At 38.2% G+C, this 26,987-nt stretch overlaps 1 protein-coding gene across 1 annotated transcript in view; it reads left to right on the forward strand.

The window, feature by feature from the left end:
- The first annotated feature begins 2,842 nt into the window (after nucleotides 1-2,842).
- DENND4C (DENN domain containing 4C) overlaps nucleotides 2,843-26,987 on the forward strand; it is a 72,577-nt gene continuing 48,432 nt past the window's right edge. The window contains exons 1-2 of the mRNA XM_054517854.1: nucleotides 2,843-2,923; nucleotides 22,722-23,049. Of these exons, the coding sequence (XP_054373829.1) occupies nucleotides 22,739-23,049 (311 nt within the window). The 5' untranslated portion in view covers nucleotides 2,843-2,923; nucleotides 22,722-22,738. The remainder of the gene's footprint in view (nucleotides 2,924-22,721; nucleotides 23,050-26,987) is intronic.

The raw sequence follows: 26,987 nt of genomic DNA on the forward strand, positions 1-26,987 counted from the left end.
ACAGTGATGGCATTACCTCACAAAATCTTTAACAGATTGCGATCAGCAGAACTCCCCGGGGCAGCAGGCAACCATCCCTTTATTAATTTTCACTACCCCCTTTATAGACCCAACTCCTACTCCATCTGCCAGTTCCAAAAGCCAGAGAAGATGAAGTGGTCTCTGATGTAATTTCCATAATTCATATAAGTGCAGGCAACCACAGGATTAAAGAATTAAATCTTCCAGCAGTTACAAAGAAATTTTCAGTTGTTCTGTCAGAAATCTGAAAAGGGAAAGTATTTTTATTCCCAAGGACTCAAAATAGACAAATTATTTGCTTCAATGAGTTTGAAGGATCAGGCCTACCTGGAGTATAAATTTGGCAATTGGTGATTAATCAAAGTTAAGGCAATTTTTGAAAATATCCAAAACTACATTGAACAGAGGGAGACTTTTTTGCTACTCAGATAGCAGATTTAAACAGAATAAATAACATAAAATTCTTAAATTATTGGTTTTCAGGGTCAGTAACAAGCTGCCTGACACATGCATGATTTAGAGGGTTATGAAAAAAATAACATTGATGCTTAGATTATCTGCTTTGGTTAAAAGACAAAAATAGATAGAATGGATCCAGAAACTCATGGTTTTCCAGGAAAGAAAACCAACCCATTACTTCTTCAGATCCAAGGATCAGAGCTAACCTCTCTGGGTGAAATAGGTTCGAAACCACATAAATTAGCTGCCTTTCTCTTAACCTCATTTTTCCTTTGGGTATGTGGAATTTAAGGATGGCATGAGCAATACCATGACTAAGCACTACCAAAAGAATGGTCATCTCATTTTTTATGGCAGATCTGCTATTCAGTGACTTTTTAGGATACGTTTTTCAATCAAGAATTCAGAAAAAAATGAATACATTAAAACACCACTTGAGCTTCCTAGTCAGTTATTGAATAAAACCAGAATAGTGGAACACCTGATGTCAGAATTGCTGAGGGGTGGTAGAAAGGAAGACACCTTAGGGTAGAAGCAAACAGAGTACTATAGCATAGTTCCTCTTGGAAGAGACCTACAACAATCATTTAGTCGAACTGCCTGACCACTCCCAGGTTGACTAAAAGCTAAAGTCCTTTATTGATGCCAATATCCTAAACCCTCTCAAACAGTGACAGGCTTAGGGCATTGACCACTTCTTTAAGAAGTCAGTTCCAGTGTTTGACCACCCTCTTTGTAAAGAAATGCTTTGCAGAGTTCAGTCTAAACCTTCCCTAGTGCTGCTTTGAGTCATTCCCACACATCCTGTTGCTGGGTCCCAAGTAGAAGAGATCAGCACCGCCCTCTCCACATCCCCTCCTCAGGCAGCTGTTCAGGGCAGTAAGGTCACCCCTCAGCCTCCTCTCCTCCAAGCTAGACAAACCCAGAGTCCTCAGATGCTCCTCACAGGACATTCCTTCCAGCCCTTTCACCAGCTTTCTTTCCCCTCCTCTGGACACATTCAGGGACCTTCCCACCCTTCTCAGAGGGGTGCTGGGGCCCAGCACTGCACACAGGACTCAGGGTGAGGCGCAGCAGGGCTGAATCCAGCAGGATGATCCCAATCCCAGCTGGTGATGCTGTGTCTGCTGCACCCCAGGATGGGGTTTGCCCTCCTGGCTGCCCAGGCACACACTGCTGGCTCACCCTGAGCTGCTGCCCACCAGCACCCCCAGATCCCTTTTGCAGGGCTGCTCTACACACACTCCTCTCCCAGTCTGTACTTGTGTCCAGTGTTCCTCCAGCCCAGGTGCTGAATCTGGTATTTATTCTTGTTAGACATCATGACACTATTATTTCCAATGCTCTGATATATCCAGATTGCTCTGCATCCAAAGAGTCTCTCAAGAGAGTCAATAGCAGCCCCCAATTCAATATACTATATTAATCATCAGCAAATGATGATTTGACCTTGGCTATAGCACTACACTTCTATATCTTTCAGAAAATGTTACAAGCACTATTTGGTTAAATGAGAGCCACCTATGAAGTGCATAGCCTCATCAGGGTAGGTAGCTGAAATGATCATAACCATACAAGGATAAGATGAGGTCATTTGTTCTGTTCAGCTTGGAGGAGGCTGAGAACAGTTCTCATCAGAGTCTACAGGTTCCTCATGAAAGGAAGTGCTGAGGCAGGCTGATCTCCTCTCTGGTGAACAGTGACAGGACCCGAAGGAATTATATGATACTGTGTCAAAGGATGTTTAGGTTGGATATTAGGAAAAGGTTTCTCACCCCGAGTGTAGCTGGGCACAGGAACAGGCTCCCCAATCCTGCACCAAGCTTGACAGTGTTTAAGAAGCATTTGGACAATGCTCTCAGTTTGATTCTTGGGGCTGTCCTGTATATGACTAAGAACTGAACCTCGATGGGTCTCTTCCAACACAGAATATTCTGTGATTCGCCAAGTTTCCTTTCTTACTTCTTTTTTCCTGCAACAACCCAACACCTCACGGAAGCCGCAGCGGGGAGAGTAGCACCCCCGTACCCCTGCCCGGCCGCCCGCCTGAGGGCACACGGGCGGGCCGGCTGCTCGGGGTGTCCGGGCACACGGGGCCGGCTCCTCCGGGTGGCTGCTGCAGGTGCCCGCGCTGCCGCGGGGCGAGCCCCGGCCTCCGGCCGCTCCCGCCGGCGCCCCCTGGCCGCCGCAGCGCCGCTCCCCTGCCGTGCCGCTCCCCTGCCCCGTCGCTCCCGGCCCCGCCGCCACCGCCTCCTTTCTGGGCGGGCCCAGGACCCGCCTGTAGGCGTTGGAGGGGGAGAAAGTAACATGGTGGCCGCTTCCTCCCCAAACGGGAGCGGTGACGGGTGCGGCGGCTCCTGAGGCGGCGGCGGGCACGGGGCGAAGCGGCGGGGCGGGGGCGGCGCGGCCGGCGGCGCGCTCGAGGGGCAGGGGCCGGCGGCAGGTGAGCGGCCGCGGCAGGCAGGGAGGGAGGGAGGGGAGGGGAGGAGGCGGCCTGACAGGCGGGAGCGGGGGGAGGCGGGCGAGCCGCCGGGTCCGGCGCCCGCTCCCGCCTCGGGGCGCAGCGCTCGGCGGGGGAGCCCCTCTCCTACCGCCGGCTACACGGCCCCTTCCTTCCCCTCTAATCTGTGCGGAGAAACTCCCATCCTGGCCGGACAGGCAGGGAGGCTCGGGGTGTTCCCCCGCGCCTACTCGGTCCCTGGGAAGGGCTCCTGCTCTGACCTGCCCCGGCAGAGCTTCTGCGCCGGGGCTCGTCCTTAACCCGCTCTGTGCGGCCGGGGGGCGGAGGCGCTTTCTGGATTTTTTCACTATAATTATTACCGTGATAATTGTTACTTTCCCTGCTCCCGTCGGGCGCGGCCGCCCCACGGGAGCGCGGGGCTCTCCAGCGGCGCAGGTGGCAGGCGCTGCAGGTGAGTCCCGGGGCAGCTCCCTCCTATATTTCTCCATTTTCCTCTCTCTTTCCATGCCCTGGCTCCTCCCCTAAGCTCCTGCGTCAGCGAGTTTAACCCTTGCGGTGTTCTGTGCCGAACTGGGGATCGTCACCGGCTGTTGGAAGGCTGTTAGGATAACAGGGATCGTCCTGACTGAGTCACACTGGTATTTTGGAAGTTGGTCGTATGAGGGAGAATCGTAAAATACTGAAGATGTGAGAACAAGGAAAAGCTAAATGCATAACTTTTAATCAGTCTGTATTATCATCTGAGGATATCTCGTGTGTCATTGCTGCACAGCCAGATAGCCTATGGAGCGGAAAGATCTGGTGATATGCTAGGGCTTTCGTATGATAAACAGTGAAAAAATATTCACAGACGGTTTAAATATGATGTAAGCTGATTAACTGTGCTGATAATGCCAAACACAGTCCTGGAAATTGTTGGTTCTGCAGTCTCAGAAGGGATGCAAAAACTGAACAACATTATATTAATTCTAAGCTTAATGTCAATTCTGTACCAATCTTTTTAACGCTCTTAAGTCCTCTTGTCTTCTTAAGATCAACCTCGTTGCAGACATGGACTGTTGTGCTGCTGTCAAACAATGCCTCTGGCTAACCTTTTATACCTGCATGAGGGAAGGACAAACAACAAACAGGACATTTCATTTGACTCTTTTTTTTCCCCTCTAAGTTGTGTTAGTGCAACTTCTCTAATATTTTCTTGGCTTCCTATGAAGTTTTTAAACTTGATAGGAGTTTAGGTAAAGTTTAGAAGTTTAGGTAAATTTGAGCCTGCACAATTTTTTATGTTAATAAAAAGAGATATGCTGTTAGTTTTGTTGGCTGTTTCTTCATGTGGACCAAACACAAAGTTAGTAAAAGTTTTTACATCACTCTTTTTAAGCTGGCATGTTAGGAGTTAGGGAGTAAATGTTTTGTTCCTGTGGGAAAAAATAATGGTGGAATGCAAACTACTTCATGTCTGTTTGGGAAATGAAAGATTTTTTATTTGTATTTTTTTTTGAAAAGCAGTCATGACCAGACTTAAGTGATTAACCAGACTACTAACCAGCCATACTAGCATATATATTTCAAATTCTTTGCACAAAGGACACCAACTAAAAATCCGTAACTGATAGGTAGTTTGTGAATGTTTATATTATAGATGTGATTGCAAGTGGTTTTTAAGATTTTTCCATTTCTTTTTAAGAATTAGCTGATACACTGCTTTTTACCATTCCAGTGGATATGAAATGCTAATAGTGCATGTCTGTCTTGAGCAGTGCAATGAAGTTCAGTAGAAACCAGAAATATAAATATTAGCTTGCCTACATGAGTTCTGACTTCTGTGTTAAAACAGTTACTAGTGCAACTTGACACCAATTGCTGCTAAAGTTTCAATGTTTGAATCTTTAAAAAAAAGAAATCTTACAAGTTAAGATGGGCATTTTCATAAATACTTATGGATAAGTATAATGTTACATCTGACTGTTTATTCCTCGGTTAAGATTGGTCTCTCCATAGTCCAAAGTAAAGTAATGACATCTTTTTGGACCATGTCTTACATATTTGTTTTCTTATTTGATGACTCTGTGTGTGTGATTTCTTTCTGATCAACCGTTACATGGCTTTCATTAAAAAAAAAAACAAAACAACAAGCAACTGGAGCAAAATTGGAATATTAAATGTTGGTATGTATAGCATCCCTCTGGCTCAACATATATTTAATTCTCATTTGGAGTGATAGTGCTACATATTGTTGAAATACAGTTCTAGAAGTGGTATCTTTTTAAGCTTAGTTCTTCTTTAGGTCTGCATTTGACCAGTGGAGAATTGATTTTGGAATTCAGCCTTGATATGCTTTAAGGAAAAGTGTGTTCAAGTGTTCATCTTGACATGCCATCTGGGTTTGCTTAAAAATACAGTAGGAGGAAAGTCTCAGTAGAATTTGGTGGAAAAGGTATATTGAAAAAGTTGTAAGAAGAAGGGAAGATAGTCTCTTGACTGTTATGTCTTACTGTTAAGCTTTCAGATAAATTTCCCCTGTAGGTAAATGGCCCCTGTAGGTATAGAGCAGTGTGCATAAAGGCTAGTTTGGTGGCCTTCTTACTTGTTTCATGGCCTTCTGACTGAAATAACAACAAAAAGTGCCTGTAACCTCTAAATCAGGTCTATTTGTCTAAGGGTTGCTTGCACTGTCAAAGGCTATCTTTTTCTTCCTCTGCATGCTAGTCATCCCAAGGCAAGGATTGCCCACCTTCAGCATGCTGCTTTCTTGGAAGATATTCACAGTACTGGAGATCTTGGCATAGGTGACCTGTAAAATAGTGCTTGGGGGTCGTAGTCACAGCTACTAAGTTGTTTCCCATGTGACTTGCCTGATAGTTGTCCATACTGCTTATTCAGATCTGTAAAATGAAAATCAGTTTGCTGCACTTGCATCATAAGACGTGTTTTCCTCCTGTATTGCTTCATACAGTAAACTGAATGTTTTAGGGTTTTTTATCGGCTTTGGAATTTCTGGTTTGCTACAAAAATAATCCCTCTGTTAAAGTTGTTGCCCATGGCTGTACAGAAACGTGAGGCTGCTTCTTTCCCATCTGATAAAAAGGTAGTGTTGTTGGAAATGCTACACCCCTGTAATGATAATGAGAGTGTTTCATTCTGCAAATTTGTGTAGATAAAGCTTCACAGTTCTCTGGTCTTAGAAGCAAAGTGACTTAGTTCAAGACAGTTTCTGGAGTGAAACATAGTTTCTGGTGCAGTGTTACTGTTTCATGTTCAGTTAATTGTTGTGCATCTGTCACAAAATGTGAGCGTGTAGAAACTTTATTCTAAAGTTTCAGGAGTACAAGTTCGCTGTGCTCTGCATTCCAAGCTCTGTTTGAGCAGAAAGTTTTGTCTTGGTTAGTATCTCACTTTAGCCCTTTCTTTCTGCTTACAGGCTTTTTGAGGGTATGAATGTAGTCCTGATGTTTACTGTTTGCTTTGGCAGGCAGGAAAATTGAGAAGTTTTCAGAATGACTAAGATTATGATTATGGTCTCTGTTTAATCATGCAACTATTTTCGATGTTTTCTTCTTTTTTTAACAGCATCTCAGAGTTGTTGATCGAAAGAACAGTAAAAATGTACCCACAGTTTCTTTTTGAATGTTGGCTTGCATGTCATTAAACATTCCATTTGCTTTGTTTCAGTTAAATGCAGTGGGCCAGTTTTGCCTTACTTTGCTTTCATCTTTGCATTTAGTGACACTTCAGTTCCTTTCCTTTATTCTCAAAAAGTCTCTAAAGAGGCTTGATGCTTTTCAAGCAAAAACCAAGAGCCAGTGTTCCTCTGCCTAAAAGATATTAAAAATAGTGTAAATCAAGGATTGATGTGCAAATTAAGTTATTCACTTCTAGCAGCAAAAGCTGAGTTTACAATTACGAGTGTCCAAAGGCATAGAAGCTTTCATCATCTTGAAATGGAAGTGTTTTCCAGCTGGGAACAAAGGGAAGGTATAGCACATAATCTAACCATTTTTTACCAAAGAGGCAAAACCCCTGATGTTCTTGATTTTTCTCTGAACCAGCTCATTTTGGTGATAGTTTTTGTCTTTATAATTAATTTCAGCCTTTGATCAGTAATGCATAAGCTGAAGTCTGTCTCCTGATGCATTCTTCAGTGCTGCTCTTCTCTTTTGCACATCTTTGTAATGTAGAGGACTTGACTGCTGAAAGCAAGACATTTTTTTTTTCCCTGTTGAGCAACCCGGTGCTGCTGTTCCTGGTGTCAAATAACATGGCTCCAGCCCTCTGTCCATTCTCTGGGGAAGAGGCTATACTCTCAACCAGATAAGAAATCTGACATAGATAGAAGTCTTGTGATTAAAATATCCTCCTGCTTTGTCTACATAATGTGTATATTTTTCTATTTCAAGAAGGCATTAAAGCGTGGTTGAAGTTGGGAGAAAGAGAACAGCTACCTATGGGCAGCATATGAAGAAAAAGAAGTTCAAGGACTTAAGTAATGTTTCAGGAAATTCAAGAATTCAAGACACCTTTGGTTGTATAGTTAAGTCCTGAAGCTTCTGCAGGATATCCATCTGGGTCTAAGAGAAGGTTATAGAAAGGAAATAAAAAGTAAAATGCTGAGTCACAGCAATTCATTTAGTTACTCTAATCATCAAAAGGGACTATTTCAAAATATGGAAACTGGTGTGGCCAGTTCTCAACAGCTGATCAGTCAGCCATCCTTGGAAATAGCAGCAGCAGCAGCTTGCCTACACTACAGAGTCATATGTACCTGTGCTAGCTGAGCATGAAATTTCATAATAACATTTTAAGTAATTAATGATTCTAATGAGAATGTAAAATTCTGGGTATCTAGCTGGAAGTGGCAGAAAATTGTCTATTTGCAGGTAATATAAGCTTAAGTATGCTGAGGTGTATTTTTTCACAACATAGATAATACATTTTGCAGGGTTCCTTGAAACATATCCTAAAAAATAAGCTGTGTCCTTGCCAGAGTAAATGCTTTCAAGGAGATGGATAACTTGAGAAATATTTAATGTCTTTTACCTGTTAAGTTGCTAAAGCTGCCAAAGATGTGACTGAAGAGTAATATTGACAGAAGTTAATTTTAGCCCAGGGAGACTCAAGTTTCTAGGCTTTCTTCTTCCCCTGTTATCCACCACCTTCTTTTTAGGGGGTAATTCACAATGAAAGCCTAACTTTAGGTGCCCTCAATTACTAGCTGAAGCTCCTCCTCCAGTTCTTGCAGAAGGAATATAGGAAGGCTAACCTTATGAAGTTCAGTTTTCTGAGCAGGTACCACATCCATTTAAGAGTAAAATTTGGATTTGGCAGGAGGAGGAAGAGTACAAGTGCTTTTATTATAAGGTTTCAAAGTAATGAAACCACTGTGATGTGGCCTGCTAGTGCCTGGGAGCAGTCTGCCACTTACAGGTCACATCCAGGTTTGTTTTCAGTTCTGAATATTCAAAGGTCAGTAGGACATAAAAGATAAAACTTTGTAACTGCATAAATGTGTTACTATTTTCTCAAGGTTTTGCTGAAACCAGAAAAAGCAAGTGTATGTGTCTCTTCTATAATGTTTATTTGATTCAAAGTGAATTCTTGCAGTTAGAATCATCAGTGAAAGACTTAAAGTTTTCTGGCCTTAAATTCTTGCTTAACCTTGGGGGTACATGCTTCCTTAGCTTTCTTTTCACTTTTTGTTATGTTTTAGTAGTGAATAAGTAAGTAGTAATTCTCCCTATACAGGACTGTTTATTTTGTTTGTGAATAAAGTATAGACGTACCACTAAAGTTTTCCAGTACTAATCAACAATGTATGCAAACGTGGAGCTGTACTGATATAAGAAGATCTCAAGCCATAAGTAAAACAGACTTTGCAAACCAAAAATTTGTTTCGCTAATGGTGGCGTACTTTCACAGGGACTTATATTGGAATACTTGTGTGACTCTGAACAGGATTCTTTTGTGGACTTCTGGCTATGCTAGTACAATTCTAGGAATAAACCAGATGTACCTAACACACAATAAAGGGAGAAGTATGCCATTCAGCATTGGGTAGACAAAATAGCAAGTTCACCTTTGAAAAAAGGCACGGTGCACACACTTTCTTAAAAGAAACCCATGCTTTCTTAAAAGGCATTTCAAACTCTGATACATATACTTTGCTGCATTTTTGCTTTGAACTTTGTTTGTAGAAATCTACTCGTAAGATAATTATATGTAAATGCCTGAAGTTCTTTTGGACTATGATGACTCATTCACTGTGAATGTAGTGGCTAATGTGACATTTCAGTTTATTTTAAAGAAAGCAGAACAATTCCTGTTCAAAGACATTTACAGATTTTCTTTTTTCTTCTGTGAGATTTAGAGGTACAGTGTATGCACTATACATCTCAAAACCTCCTCTTCTTAGGCTTTGTGATCCAGCTGATTCTGCTAGGAATAAAAGATCTTATTTAGTCACAGTCACTCCTCTAATCTTAAACTGTTTTTCTACTTATATTAGTAGCCAGATGATTCACAGATCTGAGGAGGGAAACTGCTTTGATCCTCAAGTGTCTAATTGTCTGTTGTTCCTTTTTAAAATTCTCACCATTAACTAGCATGCTTTCTGGTTTGAATGTCTGAGTTGAACTACTTTGCATTTCAGGTCTCCAGGTTGTTAAGTGTAAAAGTAATGTCACTCCATTTATATTCCTACTCCTCTTGTCTATGTGGAGCATTGATACTGCTCTAGGCCTGGCAGAGGTTAAAAAAAAGAGTGTAAAAAATTAAAGCTATCACAAAGAAACAGGCTTATGCTCTCTCTTTTGAGCAAGGACTAAAATGATGGTAGCCCATCTCTAGGATAAATCTTCTGACTTCGCAGCTGTCATCCCACCTGTCCCTTCCAAGAGCCAGCAGTATGGTAAAGCGTACAGTGGAGCAGTATCACTGCAGGAAAATGAGGACATCCTACTGCTGAATACTTGAGAGAGCATTTTGAAGGCTGGGATAGGTGTCTGGTTTTTTGGTGGTTTTGGTTGGTTGGTTTTTGTTTGGGTTTTGGTTTGGTGGGGCAGGGTTTGAGGAGTTTGTTTTGGTGGTTTTGTTGTTTTGGGGCTTGGGGTTTTATTGGTTGGTTTGGGTTTTTTTGTTTTGGTTTTTTTGCAAAGGACGAAATTGTGAATCCCACTCCACCCTGTGCAGAGAAATGAATGTACAGTGTCTCAAACTTTTTGTGCATGCTACAGCAAATGAACATTGGGACTGTGCTGTTCTGTAGGTTGTATGGGATCAAATAATGGAATTTCAAAAAAATTTGGAAAAGTCTGAGATCAGTTCTCTAAGTAAATCAAATTAATTAATTTCTAAATGGTGAAATTGGAAATAGAAATGTTAGCAATTGCAAATTGTATTCACGATAGTCATAGCCCACTTTAGGAAAACAGGGTTTTTATTTTAAACATACGACTAAATCAGTTACTAAATCCAGGAATATATTGTGTGCCAAAATGGTAAAAAAACTACAAAAACATAAAAACAAGTGTGAAGAATATTTTAAATATAAAGATAAGGGCATGTGTTAAATTATGACAGAAATGAATGGCATGCTCTTGACAATGATTTGACTTCTTCTACTGCCTAAAATCTGTATAGTTTATCCTAGAAAATCAAGTTCCCTGTAACTATTTTGTCTGAGAATTCTGCAGTCTGTTGAGTAATACAGTATTGGTATTTTGAGTATCATATGATGATATTAAAAGAAGGCTCAAAATAGGTGTAATGTCAGACTTCACATTTATCATGTCTGGTATGTGCTGGGACTTCATGACAGAGAATCTCAAGCTTGCTACCCTTGATAGCTTTTCTTTATGTTTGAGGAAAATATTTATTGGACATATGTCTGTAAGTAGTATAGTGCTGCAGCTTAAGACCAAAAGCATATTCAAAAGAATATTCTAACTGCTTTGGACTTAATTTTAAGACATCTTGGCAAACAAGAGTTTCTTAATGAGGAGTTGGCAAGAGGATTAAAAGACAGACTTCTGAAGTGTTAATAAGCTCCCACCAAGCTTGAAAAGCAGCTGAGGAAGAAAATTTTTCAGTAAGAAAATGCTGAAGCCAAGTGGTTTGAGGCTGGTTATCATAGGCCAACCAGAAATGGGAATCATAGCTTTTGATAGGCACAAGAAGAGTTCAGTGGAGTGGGGATAGGCTGTGGGGCTCTGACCTTATCGATGGCACAGCCTGGGTTTGCTGTGGTGAAGCTGTCAATGAAGAGACCTACAAAGAAGAAAGATGCCTTCCTGCATCCTGCACAGTGATGTGGTCTTTTTTACCAAAAGATAAAAATGAGGAAAATTGTGTTCTTTAAAACCAGTGAGTGGGTTTTTCACCGAGGTTTTTTAGAGCCCTTAGATGATGATTTCAAGTGACAAATGAATGATTGTATTGTAGATGGCTAGCAGAAATCTAGTCAAACCATGATTCTTTAATCTGGCAAATCTCTTTTTGTTGACATTCTGGCAAAGCAATTTCAATATTAATACTTAACTATTTCAATGCTTAGTAAAGAGAGCAATAAGAGAATATCTCTGATTCTTACCACTTACTTGAAGTAACCTCTCAGGTGAATTTGAAGCAACATTCTTTCTTCTCTCCTTTGTCCTCTGAAAACCAAGTCCTAGTCTCCAGTCACCCAACCCAAAAAAGGCACCAAAATAACTACAAAAAGCAATCTTGGAGATTTGGGCTCCCAGAAGAAATTTAACCACTGGACTTTTTGTCTCTTGACTTTTTCTTTGCTGTTTTGTTTTTGTTTCAGGCTACTATATTTGGCTTTTTTCCAAAGGAGTTTCCAATTACAGAAAGAGTTCTCTAACAAAGAATGTTTCCAGGGCAGCAGATGTTTCACTCATTACATAATACTGAGCATGGCTAACCGTTAAAGCTTTCCACTGGGGCAGTAAGTGCATTTTATAAAGTACTTTTCTTGCTCTGAGAACTATGTTGTTGTTATTATTTTTGTTGTTAAATTTTCTCTTTTGAGGTATTTTCTTTGCAGTCTTTGGAGTAGTTGCCATCTTCTGTAATGTGAAAGAGCACTTTGGGTACAACACTCATGAAACAAGATTAAAGTGGTTTGTTAAATGAGTGTAGCTGGACTGCTTGCTGATTATCATTCTTTCTGTCTCACATATATTCCATTTCTGTTTTCTGTCCTTGGCAATAGAACTTAGTTTGCTGGTACCAAACTTGCCTTCATTGGTTCCAGCTGCTTCTCAAGACTCTGAAGGTCAGTTCAGCATTTGAGTTTTGACTTCACATATCTATAAGTGCTCCAATTTTTATACCATTGGACAACTTTAAATTACTGTTCAGTAGGAAAAATTAAATTGTTGAATATTAATGTGGTAGAACGGTCTGGATGGTCTGGAGTAGGTTGGGTATTTCTTAGATGTAGGGGATTTTTTTGATTTGGTTTTGTTTTCTTGGTGGCCTTTTTTGTTTGGTTGGTTGGTTGGTTTGGTTTGTTTTTGTGGTAGTGGGGGAGTTTGTGGGGTTTTTTGTTTGGTTTGGTTTTGTTTTTTTCCTTAAAAAACTTAAAATTTTTCTGAGGTGCAAATTTTCAGACCTCTGAGTGTACTGGATTACAGTGTCCATCAACTTCATGATATTTCATGATATTTTCAGCCATTTTTAATTCATGAGTAGTTATTCAACTTGCTATCACAAAACTCTGCTTCTGAAAGCTTTGTTATGTTTGATACAGGCATTTATATCATCACATCATTGCCCCACTATTTTGTGGGAGTGGGAACTGGTTTTGCTGGCAATCAGGAAAAAATCAGACTAAAAGCACAGTTCTACTTCTTAAGACAGAACCTTAAATTGTTAGTAGATTGCTTTTCTAACTAATTTTAATTTTTTAAATATAAACCTGAAAAATTGTGGCTAGTTTCCTCACTTCCTTTGATAATCTTTGCATACAGGACAAGAAACAAATGAAAAGAAATTTCAAGGTAATGGGGAACAATAATATGTTTTGTTTAAGGCCAAAGGGCTCTCCACTTTTTGTAAAACATGTCTGAAAAGCTGTAAGACTTCTCAGTAACAAAATTGATGCATAAATGGCAAACTGTATATGATTGAGAAAACTAGATATTTATTGCTATGTCATTAGTACTTCTTACAATACTGAATTTGCAGAGTCAGTTTATTTCATCTCCACCTCTTCTTCCTGTGATGTACACTTTTGCATCATCTCCAAGCAAATTGGAAAGGAAGTCTACATTAGAAGAACACAGACACCTGTTTCCCATTATATGAATGGTGTATTTTTTGGCGGCTCTCATGAAAATGTTAGTAACAAATTGCCAAAAAGAGACATCAAATACCTGTCCAGGTTTTTAAAAAAAATTGTTTTCTCTGGTCATTGCAGGAGTAACAGTTAAAGCGTGAAAAACATATTTGTATTTCTCACCTGTGGTGTTCTAGGCTTTGGTGTTTGAGTTCTAACCATGGTAATTTGATGTTAAGATTTATTTATTTAATCAGTTTATATCATACAGGTTTTTTCAGTATTAACTGTATTAAATATGTTTGACATATCAAAAGCTTAATGCAGAAGTGATTTGGTTCTCAAACATTCACAGTCTGCAGAACTCTGCTGCTCTGAGAACTGTTTTCTGTACAGGTGGAGGGAAAAAAACTCTGCTGTGTCATCAGATTTTTTCCAGGCTTGGTTGCTTTGCTTCCATGGGAGTTGCTTACCTGAGGTGATTTGCTGTGATACTTCCTACTGTAGTGGCCTGATCAGTTTGGACTGCTTTTGAAAACTTTACCATCAAGCCTGGTTACATGTTTTTTATGCCTGGTTTTTGTGTTCATATGCAGTCAGAAAACAATCTGGTACACAAAAAGCAACTGCAGAGTCAACTATTTTTTCTTCGCATATGTTCAAATTTGCAACAATTTAGCTATCTGATGCAAAAAGCTAGTCTAGATTATTTTCAGTACCAGACCTTGATACAGGTTATTTTCTGGATGAAGTTCAATTAACTCAATCCTAAGTCATCCTGTAGGAATACTTCATTAAAATGTAATTGGCAAGTTTTTTATCTTTCACCTTGTCCTTTAGTTTATTTTTCCAGTGTTAGAGGCCTCTGTAAGGTAATCACCATGTAGGTTGTAATATATTTCAGTTGTGCAATTATGATATTCTGCAATGTTTACTTTAGAACTGCTAGGAAGGAATGGTCCTGTATTTGCATATTTGCATGTTCAGACCAAAATCCAGGTGACATCCAGCCATTCCTGTTCCACAGCTTGTTGTGTTAAGACAGGCAGAAGGAGAGCTGTTGCTCTGATTTTTTTAAAAAATTTTTAAGCTTTCTGATGTTTACATTCCAAACTTTCTCACACACTTTCTGTAAATAACTTATTGTTTTGCATTCTTTTATAAAAAGAAAGTAATTTGATAAACTGTTAGTTTGTCCAGTGTCATTAGAAAAGTAGCACTTTCACCCTCCAATCCACTATCACTTTTAAAAATCTATAAATGTTAAAGTCAAAAAATAAACTTCCCTTTCTTCACCCTAAAAAAAGAGTGTGTGCACTCGTGTTGTTTCGTGTCCTATAATAACAGAAGGCAGTTCATCTCTGAAGTTATTTTTGCAATTCTGATTTTTCTAATTCTCATGTAATTTAGTCAAGTGACTGTAACTGTTACTTTAATAATTTTCATAATAATCTGATAATGCAATCTAAAAAAGAAGGTCTTTAAAAACATTTCTAATAATTTTTTCTCTTGCTATTGACTGACTGGCTAATAATTTGTGGACTACTTTTTTTTCTATTTTACTTTTTTATCCTGTTCGGTCCTAATGGTATGCTGGAAGTAATGTTGCCTTACCTTGCCTTTTGTTAAGTTGTGTATATATGTGTGTGTGTGTATATGGATGCACTTTATGTTCTTACACATTGTAAAATATGCTTCAGAGAACTTACCTATAGATATGTCCCTGTGACTTCCCTGTGTGCTGCAAGTGCCATTTTAAGTGTTTGATAACTTCCTTGCTCAATAATTCCTCCTGAACTCACTTAACTTTTTGGGATAGTCTAGTTTATAATATTCCATTCTGTCATAATATTAAGTTGTCTGTAATGTGCATGCAAGGTCTGCTGTGAAAATGAGATGCATAATCTGGAATTGCACACTTAGATAAGTAGAAATGAGTTTGCTTAGAAGTGAGTGTGATATGGACAAGCACAGTGATGTGAGCAGTAGCAATGAAAGGTATGCTGGAACAGACAAGCAACTGGAGTGCCAGCTGCAGTATGTTCTGGTGACTGTTTGCACTTGCTGTGCACATTTAAGCCTGTGTGGCTACATGAGTGTGTTCAAATCATAACTGGATTTTGTGTCTAGAAAAAAACCCCACCAAGCAAAACAGTATATAAAGTTTTGATTGCCAGGTATAGTGTATAGTTGCATTCCTTACTGCTTTTCAGAGTGAACTCAACTATCAAATTCCTGGTCTTGAAATCTAGTCAAACAGAGACAAAAATTGAGGCAACTAGAATAAGAACAACCATGCAGATTTATTGAATACAGTTAACATTGAGAACCACCTTCACTGTGTTCTATGTGTTGCTGTGGAATACAGCTAGGAAAGAGTAAAAAAAAAAGGCCAAAGGAAACACTATTGTTGATGTATTTGATGTATTTCACTAATGTGAAGTTTTAAAAAACCAAATTCATAATATTAATGCTAAGCACTATATCCAGTAATACAGCCCTTCAGCACTTGTATTTAGATTTGATTTTTATGAGCAGTCTTTGAGACAAAACTTTTTAGTGTCTAAATCCTCAATGCTGATCAAACTTGCTATGTTCAGGCCTTCAGATTCTACTTTCTCTTGCCCCAGGTGATTAAACTTAATTGTTCTGATTTAGGATCATCTGCTTCTACAAAAATTGGTCTTTTTTGATCATCTGTTTCCTGCCACCAGTTTTGTCATGCTGTTATCTTTACCACTGCTATGAAATGCTACATGGAGATTTTTTTAAGAAGGCCTGTAGGCCTTCTTAATAAGGGGCAACAGTTTTAAACTCAAAGAAGAGGAGTTTAGATTGTATATAGGACGCAGTGGGGCTGGTGAGGTGCAGCTTGCCCAGAGAATCAGGGTATCCAGAACTGTGGATGCCACATCCCTGGAGGTGTTAAAGGGCACTTTGGATGGGGCTGTGAGCAGCCTGGTGTAATGGAAGGTGCTCCTGCTCATGGCAAGGGAGGTTGGAACTAGATGATATATCAGGTTACTGTGCTCCCAACCCAAATAATTTTGTGATTCTGGTATTTCAAATGTGTGCATTAAGGCTTAGTGCAGCTCAGCTGCAGTATCTCTTTGCTGGGTATGATAGTGATTTAACTTCTTCAAGCATGTATTTAAAGGCAATTACAAATCTTGTTAAATTTGTTTTCTCCTTTCAACTTGAACAGAAAGCTGATACTGTTTATCTCAAGAATTTCTTGTTTCTTAATGTGCCTGTCTGAGGTGTATGTGCATACTATGTAATACTTTTTGTGTGTTTTAAGGCACACTTCCAAATTCACTGATTAAAATAAATTCTGCACTGGTTGTTTTGTTATAAAATAAAGGTTTAGCTGGCATAGATGAAGATTCTTTTATACAAAGGGAAAACACATTGTTCTTCCCATTCCTTCATAAATAGTGCTATTTAATCTCAGTACAAGATAAACATTCTTTGTGAATAAAGAATGAGGTATCTCCCTTCTTTAGCACTCCAGGGAAAGTTTCTGTATTTTCAGAATCTGTATACCCTTTTGCTCTTCTGATTAATTCATTGGAAATAATAGAGAAGACTTGGTCACATAACTGTATTTCTGTATTGAGGAGTGAGATGCCTGTGGTAATCATTGTGTTGTCTACAAAGCTTTGCCTAGGGCAGTGGTTGTGAAATACAGTAATGCTGCTCTCTTACTCAGATGGTAGCCAATAAGTTTTCCAAGTCTTGCAGATGACCTCATAATGCACTGTCTTCTATCTATCCAGTAATGTCTTTCTCTCTCAAATTAGTGTAGTAAATTCAGTGTTTTCAGTGAATTTAGGTCAGTTCATTTTAGAAGTAAATGTCAGAGCAGAGTGCATGTACATTTTTTAACTTCCTTACTGCCTATAGCCAAGTATAATTCGCTTGCTAGGTTAAAGAATTGCACAGAAGTACTGAGTTAATTTTCACATCTACCTTGCTTAAAATTTTAACTGTGGATGCTGTTGACAAAATAGATGTTTCAACTCCAGTGAATAAAAAGTGCTGAAGTTATTCTTCGGTCTGGAATAAAACCTATTTCCTGTGCAGTTGGGTTACAAAAATATTTCTAGTTATGAAGGAAAGAACTCATCTAAGTTCTTCCATCATCTGTGTATGCATGTTTGAAGCTTCCACACAGCAAGTACTTTGTAAGTAGTAGTTTCCACACACATAGTTGTTTGTGGGTGATGTCAGTATGTGAACGAAGATGCAAGTTTAATAAATTGCAATGCCATATGTTAGCCATTAATCACTTACAGACATTACTACCTTTTCAGGTAGTAGAGTGCTTACTGAAGTGGAAATACACGATTTTAAAGACCGACTTGATTTTGAGTAAAGCTATGCTAGTTAGCCTCCTAAGCCCTGTGCTGGTTTTCTTGAGAGCACATAAGGTTAGCACTCCAGTTAGAAATGAACTGAAAAAGTACCCCTTGATATCCACACGCACTCTAGATGTAAGTTTATTTTGTTGGCTTTGTGCATGAGATAACAGCATTTGCAGCACTACTTTCCAAGAGCTGAAAGAAATAAGCAGTACTCAAGGATTTGCCTGCACATAAGCCTTAAAACCAGCTATTTCTGAATCCAGGTCTCATTCTTACTCTGGAGTGAGTATATATATAGTTTTCCAAGAATGCCGCCTTCTTGTTAGTTGAAGGTGTTATTATTTGTGTGCGAATTATCAGATTGGGTTTGTAACAAACCTTTTCCCTTGGTTGCTTCTGTACACAGTCTAGCAAAGCTTATGCTCCCTTTTCTTTAGGACACTTGTCAAAAACTACATTTAACAGTACCATTTTTTTGTAGACTTATGCTGACATTTCTAGCCTAATTTTAGAGGATAACTTGACACTAAATACCTTTTTAGAATTTAACTGAAGCTTTAGAGACTAGTAAAGAACTGAAGCAAATTCTAATGTAGTAATTTTTTTCAAAAATTATAAAAATTATTTTTATAAAAATGGAATCCTTTTCACCAAGGCAATTTCCCTATGAAACCTCTCCTTAAGAAAGGTCAGTGACCTTTGTGAAGAAAATAGCAACTTAACTGTATTTTTGGTAGAACCTTATGAAGAATTATAAAATTGCATTTTGATTGTGAAAAAGATTATGTTCTTAAAGCAGCTAACCTTAAGTGAACTGTGGGAGAGAACACTTTGTCATGTTTCTGGCATTTAGCACTGAAAATATGTTGTTTTCTTCAGTGCTGCATATTTTTGCTAAACAAATCTTGTCTTAGGCTAGATGCACTAAGTGCCTTAAAGTGTGGTGTGTGCTGACTGGTTTTGTTTTCCATTTACGAAACTAATTATTGCCCATGGGAATTCCTTTTAGAAGAACATGGCGGGGCAGGGGTTAGTGTGTTAAAAGTGCATCTTTTATTCTGAATACATTTTTCTTTTTTTCCCCCTTCCTTTATTTAAAAAATAAATAAATAATTTTGTTCCTAAACTGCTCACAGCAAACTTTCCTATTGTGGACTATGAATGAATTGGAAAACAAACTTCACTTAAATAGTTTTTTTCATAACCTATGGACCTTGGAGTTTGCAAATCCTCGAGCACTATTGCTCATGTTCTTAAGATGGAATTCCCAATTTTTGTTTTCAGTTTATTTAGCTTAAAATTAGGTATCTTTGTAGACTTTAAAAATAAGTTATTTCATGGGACTTGTATGCAGACTGTTTTTCCAATACGTCCTGCATTGTCATTGTCCAACCTGAAGATAAGCAGTTTTTAATTTTAGAATTGTTTTTGCATTTAGTTTTTTCCTGCAAGGAAACACTCTATTGTGTGTTACAATAGAAATCCCAGTATTTTCTAAATGTTGAGGTTTTCTCTTAGTCTTGTGATGTACAGAGCTGTGCTCATAGAATATGGATGGAGGACAGTAGCTTTTGATGTTCTTCTTGGGAAAAGTTGCTTTGATAAAACTTAGAATAGATGGGCTCTTAGAAGAATGTTTGTTTCCCTGTCTATTAAGAAGAGCAGTGTTCATACTTGTTCTTATGTGAGTCATCACAAAAATAATGGAAAATAATAGTGGATTCATTTTGTTCCCCACAAATCCTGTGGGGTTTTTTCCCTGCAGTTCATAAGGCAGAGTATTCTTGGACTTGGTGAATTCTGCTGTTTCTATTTGTATTGGTGGTTGTTTGCTAATTCTTTATCTATTTATTGTTTCTAAAGCTGTTGCATTAGTGAAGATCACTATGGCTTAATTAAGAGCTATTACTTTCAGGTCTCTTTTGAGTGATCCTGTTTCTTTAAGTCTTTTTGAAACTGGAGAACAGATTCCTGAAGAGCTGAGTTGTAGTGCTTATTTGAAACCTTACTTATCCTTGTGGAAAAGGAACTGTTTTGAGAGACTCGGAACATTTTGAAAAACTCACTAAATGTTGTGCTGACATACAAAGCTTTTGTGCCAAGTATCTCAGCTGAATTGTCTGGTGACTCTGACTTTTGCCTGCCACATATTACACAAAGTTTCTATGAGGTAAAACATAGCCATGGCTAAGAGAAAAGTGTAATGTACACAAGGAGATACAAGCGTATGCTCCTTAGCAACTGATTTCTACAGTTTTATTGATCCCCACTGATGAAAATTTAGCAATGGATTTTCTTAATTTGCATTCTAACTTTCCAAATCTTAGTATTTACTTTTTCAGGTGCTTTTACATTTTCCTCCATTTTCCCAGGAAAACTAAGTTCTCCTTTTAAAACATATTTGAGGATAACAGTGCAACTCCAGGAACTTGAGCTGTGATTAAAGATATAAACTCTTATAAGGTTTTTGATGTATGCTGTTATTGTTACTGTTTGGGTTTTTTCCTGCTCTGTGTGCTAAAAGTAAATGTAGGCCATGATTTTAGTGTCGCATTGAGAGAACATGATACTGAGCTGTGTGAATGTAACCCAGTTAATAAAAGGCTGGAACATTTCAAAGAGGTTTTGGGTAAAAAAACCAAACAAATGATAGGATGCCAACTGTTCTGCTGTTTTTATCAGCTTTTCCCAGTAATTTGGTATTTTACAGATTGCAAGATAGTCTAGTTTAAGACTTTCTTTTAAGAGGAGAAGAGAGTGGATAGTTTAGTTCTTTATTTCTTTTTTCTTTCTTTATTTTTATGACTCTGCAAACAATTCCAAGCATTTGAGAGGCAAACTGAAACATTTTAGACTTCACAGTTTTATGATTAATCCAGTGTGAGTCAGTGCTGCTGCCGAAAGGGTCATGCTGCTACTGCTTTTGTGCTGACACCGGCAATTGCTGGAGAACTGCTCTGGTTGAACACTAAGTCTCTGCCAGGTTAGCATTCAGTCAGAGCAATTTCTTGTTCCAGTTCATTATGTGGTTGCACAAACTATAGTTCCGGACAGAAGTGAAGGTGGAAACGAGCAGTGGCAGTGTGAGAAGGGACCTTTTAACTGAAGACCAGTTTATAGAGATGAAGTTGAGGCCACTCCCCCTGCATTTCTTGCTGACTTGCTTAGCTGTAAGGCACTTTGTTGCTGATTTCATGCTTTTTATGAAAGTAAAAGTAAACTGAGGCAAGTTTTGTACATAAAGGTTATTGGAGCTTCACAGGTAGCTATGGCTCTGTGATAATTCCTTGTTGTTCAGGAGATGTAGGCACTTGAAGAACAAGGAAATGACGACCTGACAAATTGGATAAACCTTTCATTGTTCTGTTGATATGGCATTTACATGTTTTAGGCATAAGTCCAGTTGTGTAAATAAGCGTCCCTTGGCCTTCTCCTTTGCAGGGGAGCCAAACTCTTCTCTGTCTCTGTATGGATTGCCCTACAAAGCTGTTAGCCAAAGTGTTTAGAGAACATTGTAGTCATAGTGTGAGAAGTAGTATTGAAAAATATTTTAAAGGGTGTAGGTACATCTCCTTTCAAGTTTGAAGGGATTTGAAAAGTTGTTATTTCAGTGTAAGAAAAGAAAAACTGTAGTTGTAATATAGAGGTGCAACAAATTTACATGAAGTTATTTCTCTTCCTCTCCCTACTTTTGTCTCTTGCTACAGTAGCTTGCAATATAGCACTGGGCACAAGTTGCATAATCTTATGCTAAAATTTCTTAATAAATATGCAGGATGGATAACTGATTTTTACCTCCGATAAGTATTTAGTACCCTTATTATCAAAAGTCTTAGACGCCTTGTGTGCTGTGAAGATTGAAAATACCTTTTGAATATAATGTTAGTAAGAAAGAGCAGGGTAAGAACAGCAGCATAAATCAGGTTGCAGGGAACAATATTATATTGCCTTCACCAAACCACCTTTCTTTCAGCAGAGGCCAATGTTTCTGCAGTTACCAACCTTGGGCATTCTGAATACAAGAAACTTCACAATATTTGTGCACTAATTATTTTGGTGGTAATATCCATGAACCACCACTCCTTGGTAGGTAGGACCTTGGCAGTTATGGCTGTCTTGTTTTCAGAGATGGGAACCAGACTTCCATTACTCATTTGCTTTTTATATGGGATTCCCAAAAATCTGGTGATGGAAATAAGGAGATCTAGAAGAATGTCATACTTAGCTTTCTGAAGAGGTATAACAGTATTCAGGCTCATTTCTTGACTGCTACTGTTTAAATATGTTTTACTCATCTTATGAAAATCAAAGATGTAATGGTGTTTGGGTACTTGAAGTTGTACTTGAGGTAGTTGACCATAAGCTGTCAGCCAGGTTCCTAATAGAAACTTATGTTCCTAATAGAAACTTATGTTTCACTGCTTTAACTTCAAATGCTTAGTGAATATCAGCGCTGTTGAGAGAACAGCTCTTTCCAGATCTGGAATGTGCAGCTGAGCAGTGATGTGTACTTTCTGATCAGCTGATGAAATGTGGGTTTGGATGTGTGATTTTTGTAAATGACTTCCAGATGTTACAGTTGCCAGCTGAGTGTCTCAAGACTGCGCTATTAAGATAAAATGGATGAATTATGCAGAAGATAAAGTGGTGAGCCTGTACTTGGAATTGTTCTCTCTGCGTCAGAAAAAAAAAAAAAAGTAACCTGATTTTGCGGTCATATTGCTCACAAGCAATGGCAGAAAAATATGAATGCTTTCAGACCAGGATACATACATCAACGTATAGCCCATGAAGAGCTTGGTCTAATAGATAACACAAATGAATTTTCTGTGTAGCTACTGTGTTAAGAGCTTTGAGTTATCCTATATCTCACTCAAACTTCCTTGTGCTAAAACATTACTGTTGTGGTGCTAGAACTGAAATCTGATTACCTGCAATATCTTTCAGTATCGTTTTTGTGCAGCAAAAGTCAAAGTTTGTTTTGCAGTTTCCATAGAATTTTCATGAACTCTCTATATAACTCTGTACTTTTCTAGTGGCAAAATTTTTTTTCAAAAGTTCTAAATCCTCATAGTTGTTGAGAGAAGGGTTTGAGTTTGAAAGCAGAGTGTTTGATTTCTCTTTTTCCTTTACCCAGGAAGTATTGACATAACCATGATAGAAGACAAAGGTCCACGAGTGGCTGACTATTTCGTAGTGGCAGGGCTCACTGATACAGACACGGCAACCCTCCTGGACCAAGAAATCAGCCGACATGAAACGAAGTCAACTGGTCCCAAGGCTCCAATTACTGACATTGCTGTGATAATTAAATCAGCTGGCGAAACTGTCCCAGAGGGATATACCTGTGTTGAGGCCACCCCTACAGCCCTCCAAGCCAACTTAAACTATGGAAGTCTAAAGAGTCCTGAACTTTTTCTGTGCTACAAGAGAGGCCGGGACAAACCACCTCTTACTGACATCGGGTGAGATTTCTATTGCAGTTCAGTTCCTCCTTAAATAATGATAAAATCTTATTCTTCATAGATGATGGTGAAAACAGATGTGAGAAAACATCTTAAAAAGTCCTGTTTGAATCTGTATTGCTTACTGTGTGTTTCTGTATCGAATACATTGAACAAAGTGTCAGTCATCTGGTGAATTTCTCTTTTTAAAATTAATGATGATGTTTTAATCTAAAAGATGGGAGAGATGAAGCTGATAAAAATGAGAAATTAAGTTCTCTGCTGCAGTTTTATGAAAGATAATTGAATAACATAGAATTAATTTATAGAAAATATGTATTGTAAATCCAGAAATATTAACATGCTTTATCTGAAAATTATGACTTCAGAAGTCAAAAATTATCACTTTGGAATTCACTTTAATGCTTATGGTGAAAGATACAGCTTAAAAATGTGTAAGGACATTGTAGAGCTACTGAGGGTATAATGAGAAAGAAAGTGGAGCCTGGTTGTGGGGTGCTTTTACAATTATGGCAAAATAAAGAATGTGATTTTTCTCCCTACTTAGTTATTAAATAAATAGTGGGGAGCAAAAGTCATGCTCTCTCTATATATATGCTATAATACATTTAGTTATTTTCATTTATAAGCTTAAATGCTTTGGCTTGAAGCCTGCATACTCTGGTTTTGACCTACAATTTATGTGCTTACTGACAAACAGTATTCAGTCAGGGGGAGACTGATAGTGAAATCTGAATAATGAAAGCAGCTTCATGGCAAGATAGTTCACACTATAATCACTAGGATTATAGCTCGAGTTGTTAAGCCGGTACGTTCTAACTTGTGTTCATCTTGATCATCTAACCTGCATTCCAGTGGGTGATTTTTAACCTAATCTTTTCCCATGTATGTGACTGGCACTGTAAGAAGAGACACTACAGTGTGAAGTTACATTTTGACTGATTTTTTAAACATCATTAAGTTCCTATAGAAGGAAGAATTTCTACAGGGAGTGTTTCCTCAAATGAAAAATTAGTCTTCAGCATGTGCCTTTAAGGAAGCAACTTGGCTAGCATATGTGTATTTGGTGTCTCCCATGACCTTGGGAGCTTGAATGCTTGGGGTGATTTTGTAAACAATGTAGGCAAGTAGTTGGCTAAGATGATGGCATTTGGCAAATAGTATTTATTCAGTATTTTGTTGTAGACAGATCAAGTTAGGGTGTTGCACCTAACACATCATGGCAGTCTTTTCTCTCTGAGCAATGATGCATATTCTCCCCCTGCTGTTCCTCCTGCTTTGCAACTATGTTCAAGAGATGGGTAGAGCAATCTTTTTTTATTCTTTTTTTTTTTTCTCTGAATTCCATTGTGTTCAGATAAAAGCAGAGTTCAGGCAAGAGATGCATGTACAGTCTGAAGGCTAATTTATGCTGTTTTCTATTACTTTATTAAAGAACCAGTGTGAAATAATGTTTTACCTTTGAGCCAGTCTGACATGCTGAGTACAGGGAGAGTACATCCCTTGAAAGGGTGAAATGTGTACTTTTACGTTAGTGTATGTATAAAATTGAGTTATGTCATAGTCGGAGCATTCAAGTGATTCTTGATTAATGTTTTTGTCTCTCTTTGTATTTCTTTCAGTGTTATTTTTAGGGAAAGTAGTTAAACAAATGCCGTTTGGTGAAGAGGGAGATAGGGATATGCTCTACTGTTTGTCTGTCACTGTCCTTGTGTTTGGTATTTCTGTGCCCTCCATCCTCATTCCTTTCCATTTGTCCACTGCTTGTTGAATCAAAGTGTCTGTAAGTTGCTAGAGTGAATTCCTGCTGCAATTACTTGCACACAGTTAGGCCATGTGTCATGCCTTTGGATGTTACATTTTCCAGAATTAATCAGATTAATTAGTTAGAAAAAATATTAGTTGGAAAAATAAAGGTTCATTCCTAGGATAAATGATCTCTAAGATCCTCTTTGTAAATGTAGCTGTAAAATTTAGTATCTTAGGCTTGTGTGTCTATTAAATAATTCAGTTACTGTCATTCTGTTCTTTTCTTCACCAGCTTTTTGCTGGTGTTCCAGAAAAAGACAAGAACTGAGATTTGAGATCTGTTTCAGTTTAGGTGGAGTGAGACTTTCAAAGAAAATCTCACTTCTATGTTTTACACTTCAGTTAGGAATCTGTTAGCACTCCAGTTTCCTACATGGAAGAAAAACTGGACAGAAAAATGTTTGTTTTAAAGTAGAAGTGGTTTTGCAATTCATAACACTTAGTATAGAAAAGAAAGAATACCAGACTTCTTGCCTGAAGCAGAGGTTCTTGTAATACCAAGTAACGCAAAAGTTAGCTAACTTGCATTATGTAAGTAAAGAAATTCTGATTTTTAAACTTTTAAAAAAATTTTAAGTGGTGCTGGAGGCTTTCATTTGCTTAGAGTTTCTGTGCTAAGGACTCTTGTGATTCTATATGCCTGATTTCTGAAAATGTTTGGAGGCATATCAACTGATGATGATGCTCTTTATTAGAGAGGTATTTCAAAAAAGAAAATGAATGCAAATTTCAAGAAGGGTAATAGAAACTGGAAGATGTTCTTAGCAGCCAGCGTCTTCAATTGTTCCTTAATCCCACCACTGTGACAACTGCAGCTGGGTGTTTAGAACAGTGTAGGGTAATAATGATGAAACTAGTAACTTGTTTGTTCAGACAAATAATACTAGAGATGGCAGTAGAAGTAAAAGTCTTTTAAAAAAGTCTTTCAGTCTTTTCCCTTTTCTTTATCCACCACTTTTCTGACCTTACAATATTTATATAAATTCCTTTATTTTCAATACTTGAAAAATGAGAGAGGAAGAGGAGTTATAAAGGTGTATTTTGCCTAAGAACTGTGAGAGACAGGATTGTGTTTGGACCTAGAGAAGGAGTCAAACTCGACAGCAGTCTTAGACAAATGCAATTTACAGAAGTCTGACTGTTTTGAAATGGTTTTCCAGAAGCAAAGTTTTTTATGGTTTATGATTTTTAGCTCAACAGCCACAAAGTCATATTTCCTCTTTGTAAATTCTATTACCTGATGCATTGAAGTACACTTTGAAATCAGTAAAACTGGGTGTGAGAGAACTTCATGTACAATGTCAAACAGTCTTACAATAAGATGATAAGATCCTTTTGTTTTTTCTTGCAAAGGACCTAACGTCTAGAGGAAACTGGTTTACATTTTGCTTGAAGTGAAACTGTATTGACATTGATAGAATAATGTGGCAAATAATGTGTACTTAGGATTGAGACTAAACTATAAATGTAAAAAGGCAGGAAACAAGTCTAACTGTGATCAGTAATAATTAATCAAAGGCAGACACTTGGAAGTTGAAACAAGTAGAAGTAAACTTACCCTGTCAGGGAGGACATTGTATACGCAGGGTGTCATGTGCACTATTTCATGCATCACTTCTGAATGTTTTCTCTGAATCATTAAAACTATTGTTTAATTTGAGTGGTTCATGGGTGGTGGCTTTCTTCTGTTTGCTTGCAGATACAGCATCATACTCTAATTTGCGAACTATGCATGAGGTTAGGAAATGGTTTGGGTTTAATAATACTTCTCTAGTGTACATGTAGAGGTGCACGTTGCTTTCATTTTCTTTTTTCTTTTGGTGAGAGGTGACCCCACTGATAAAGTCTTGAACACTTAAAGTAATTTTCTTACAATACTTGTAAACTTATTAAATTGGACTGCTGAAATAGTCTGATTAATGTTGTGCTCCTTCTCATAAGCTGACAGCTGACAAATGTTTCTGGAATAAATTTATAATTTTTATTTTATTTAAAATACATGAAACTGAAATAAAACTGAACTGAAACTTTTCCTGGGGACTGCTCTGTTAGTATTTTCTTCTCATTGATGTAGAAAGTGATGTGAAGGATTCATGTAAACTCCTTATGCACAATGGATGTGGCCTGAG

The sequence above is a fragment of the Molothrus ater genome, chromosome Z, assembly GCF_012460135.2.
Source record: "Molothrus ater isolate BHLD 08-10-18 breed brown headed cowbird chromosome Z, BPBGC_Mater_1.1, whole genome shotgun sequence".
Classification (NCBI taxonomy): Eukaryota; Metazoa; Chordata; class Aves; order Passeriformes; family Icteridae; genus Molothrus; species Molothrus ater.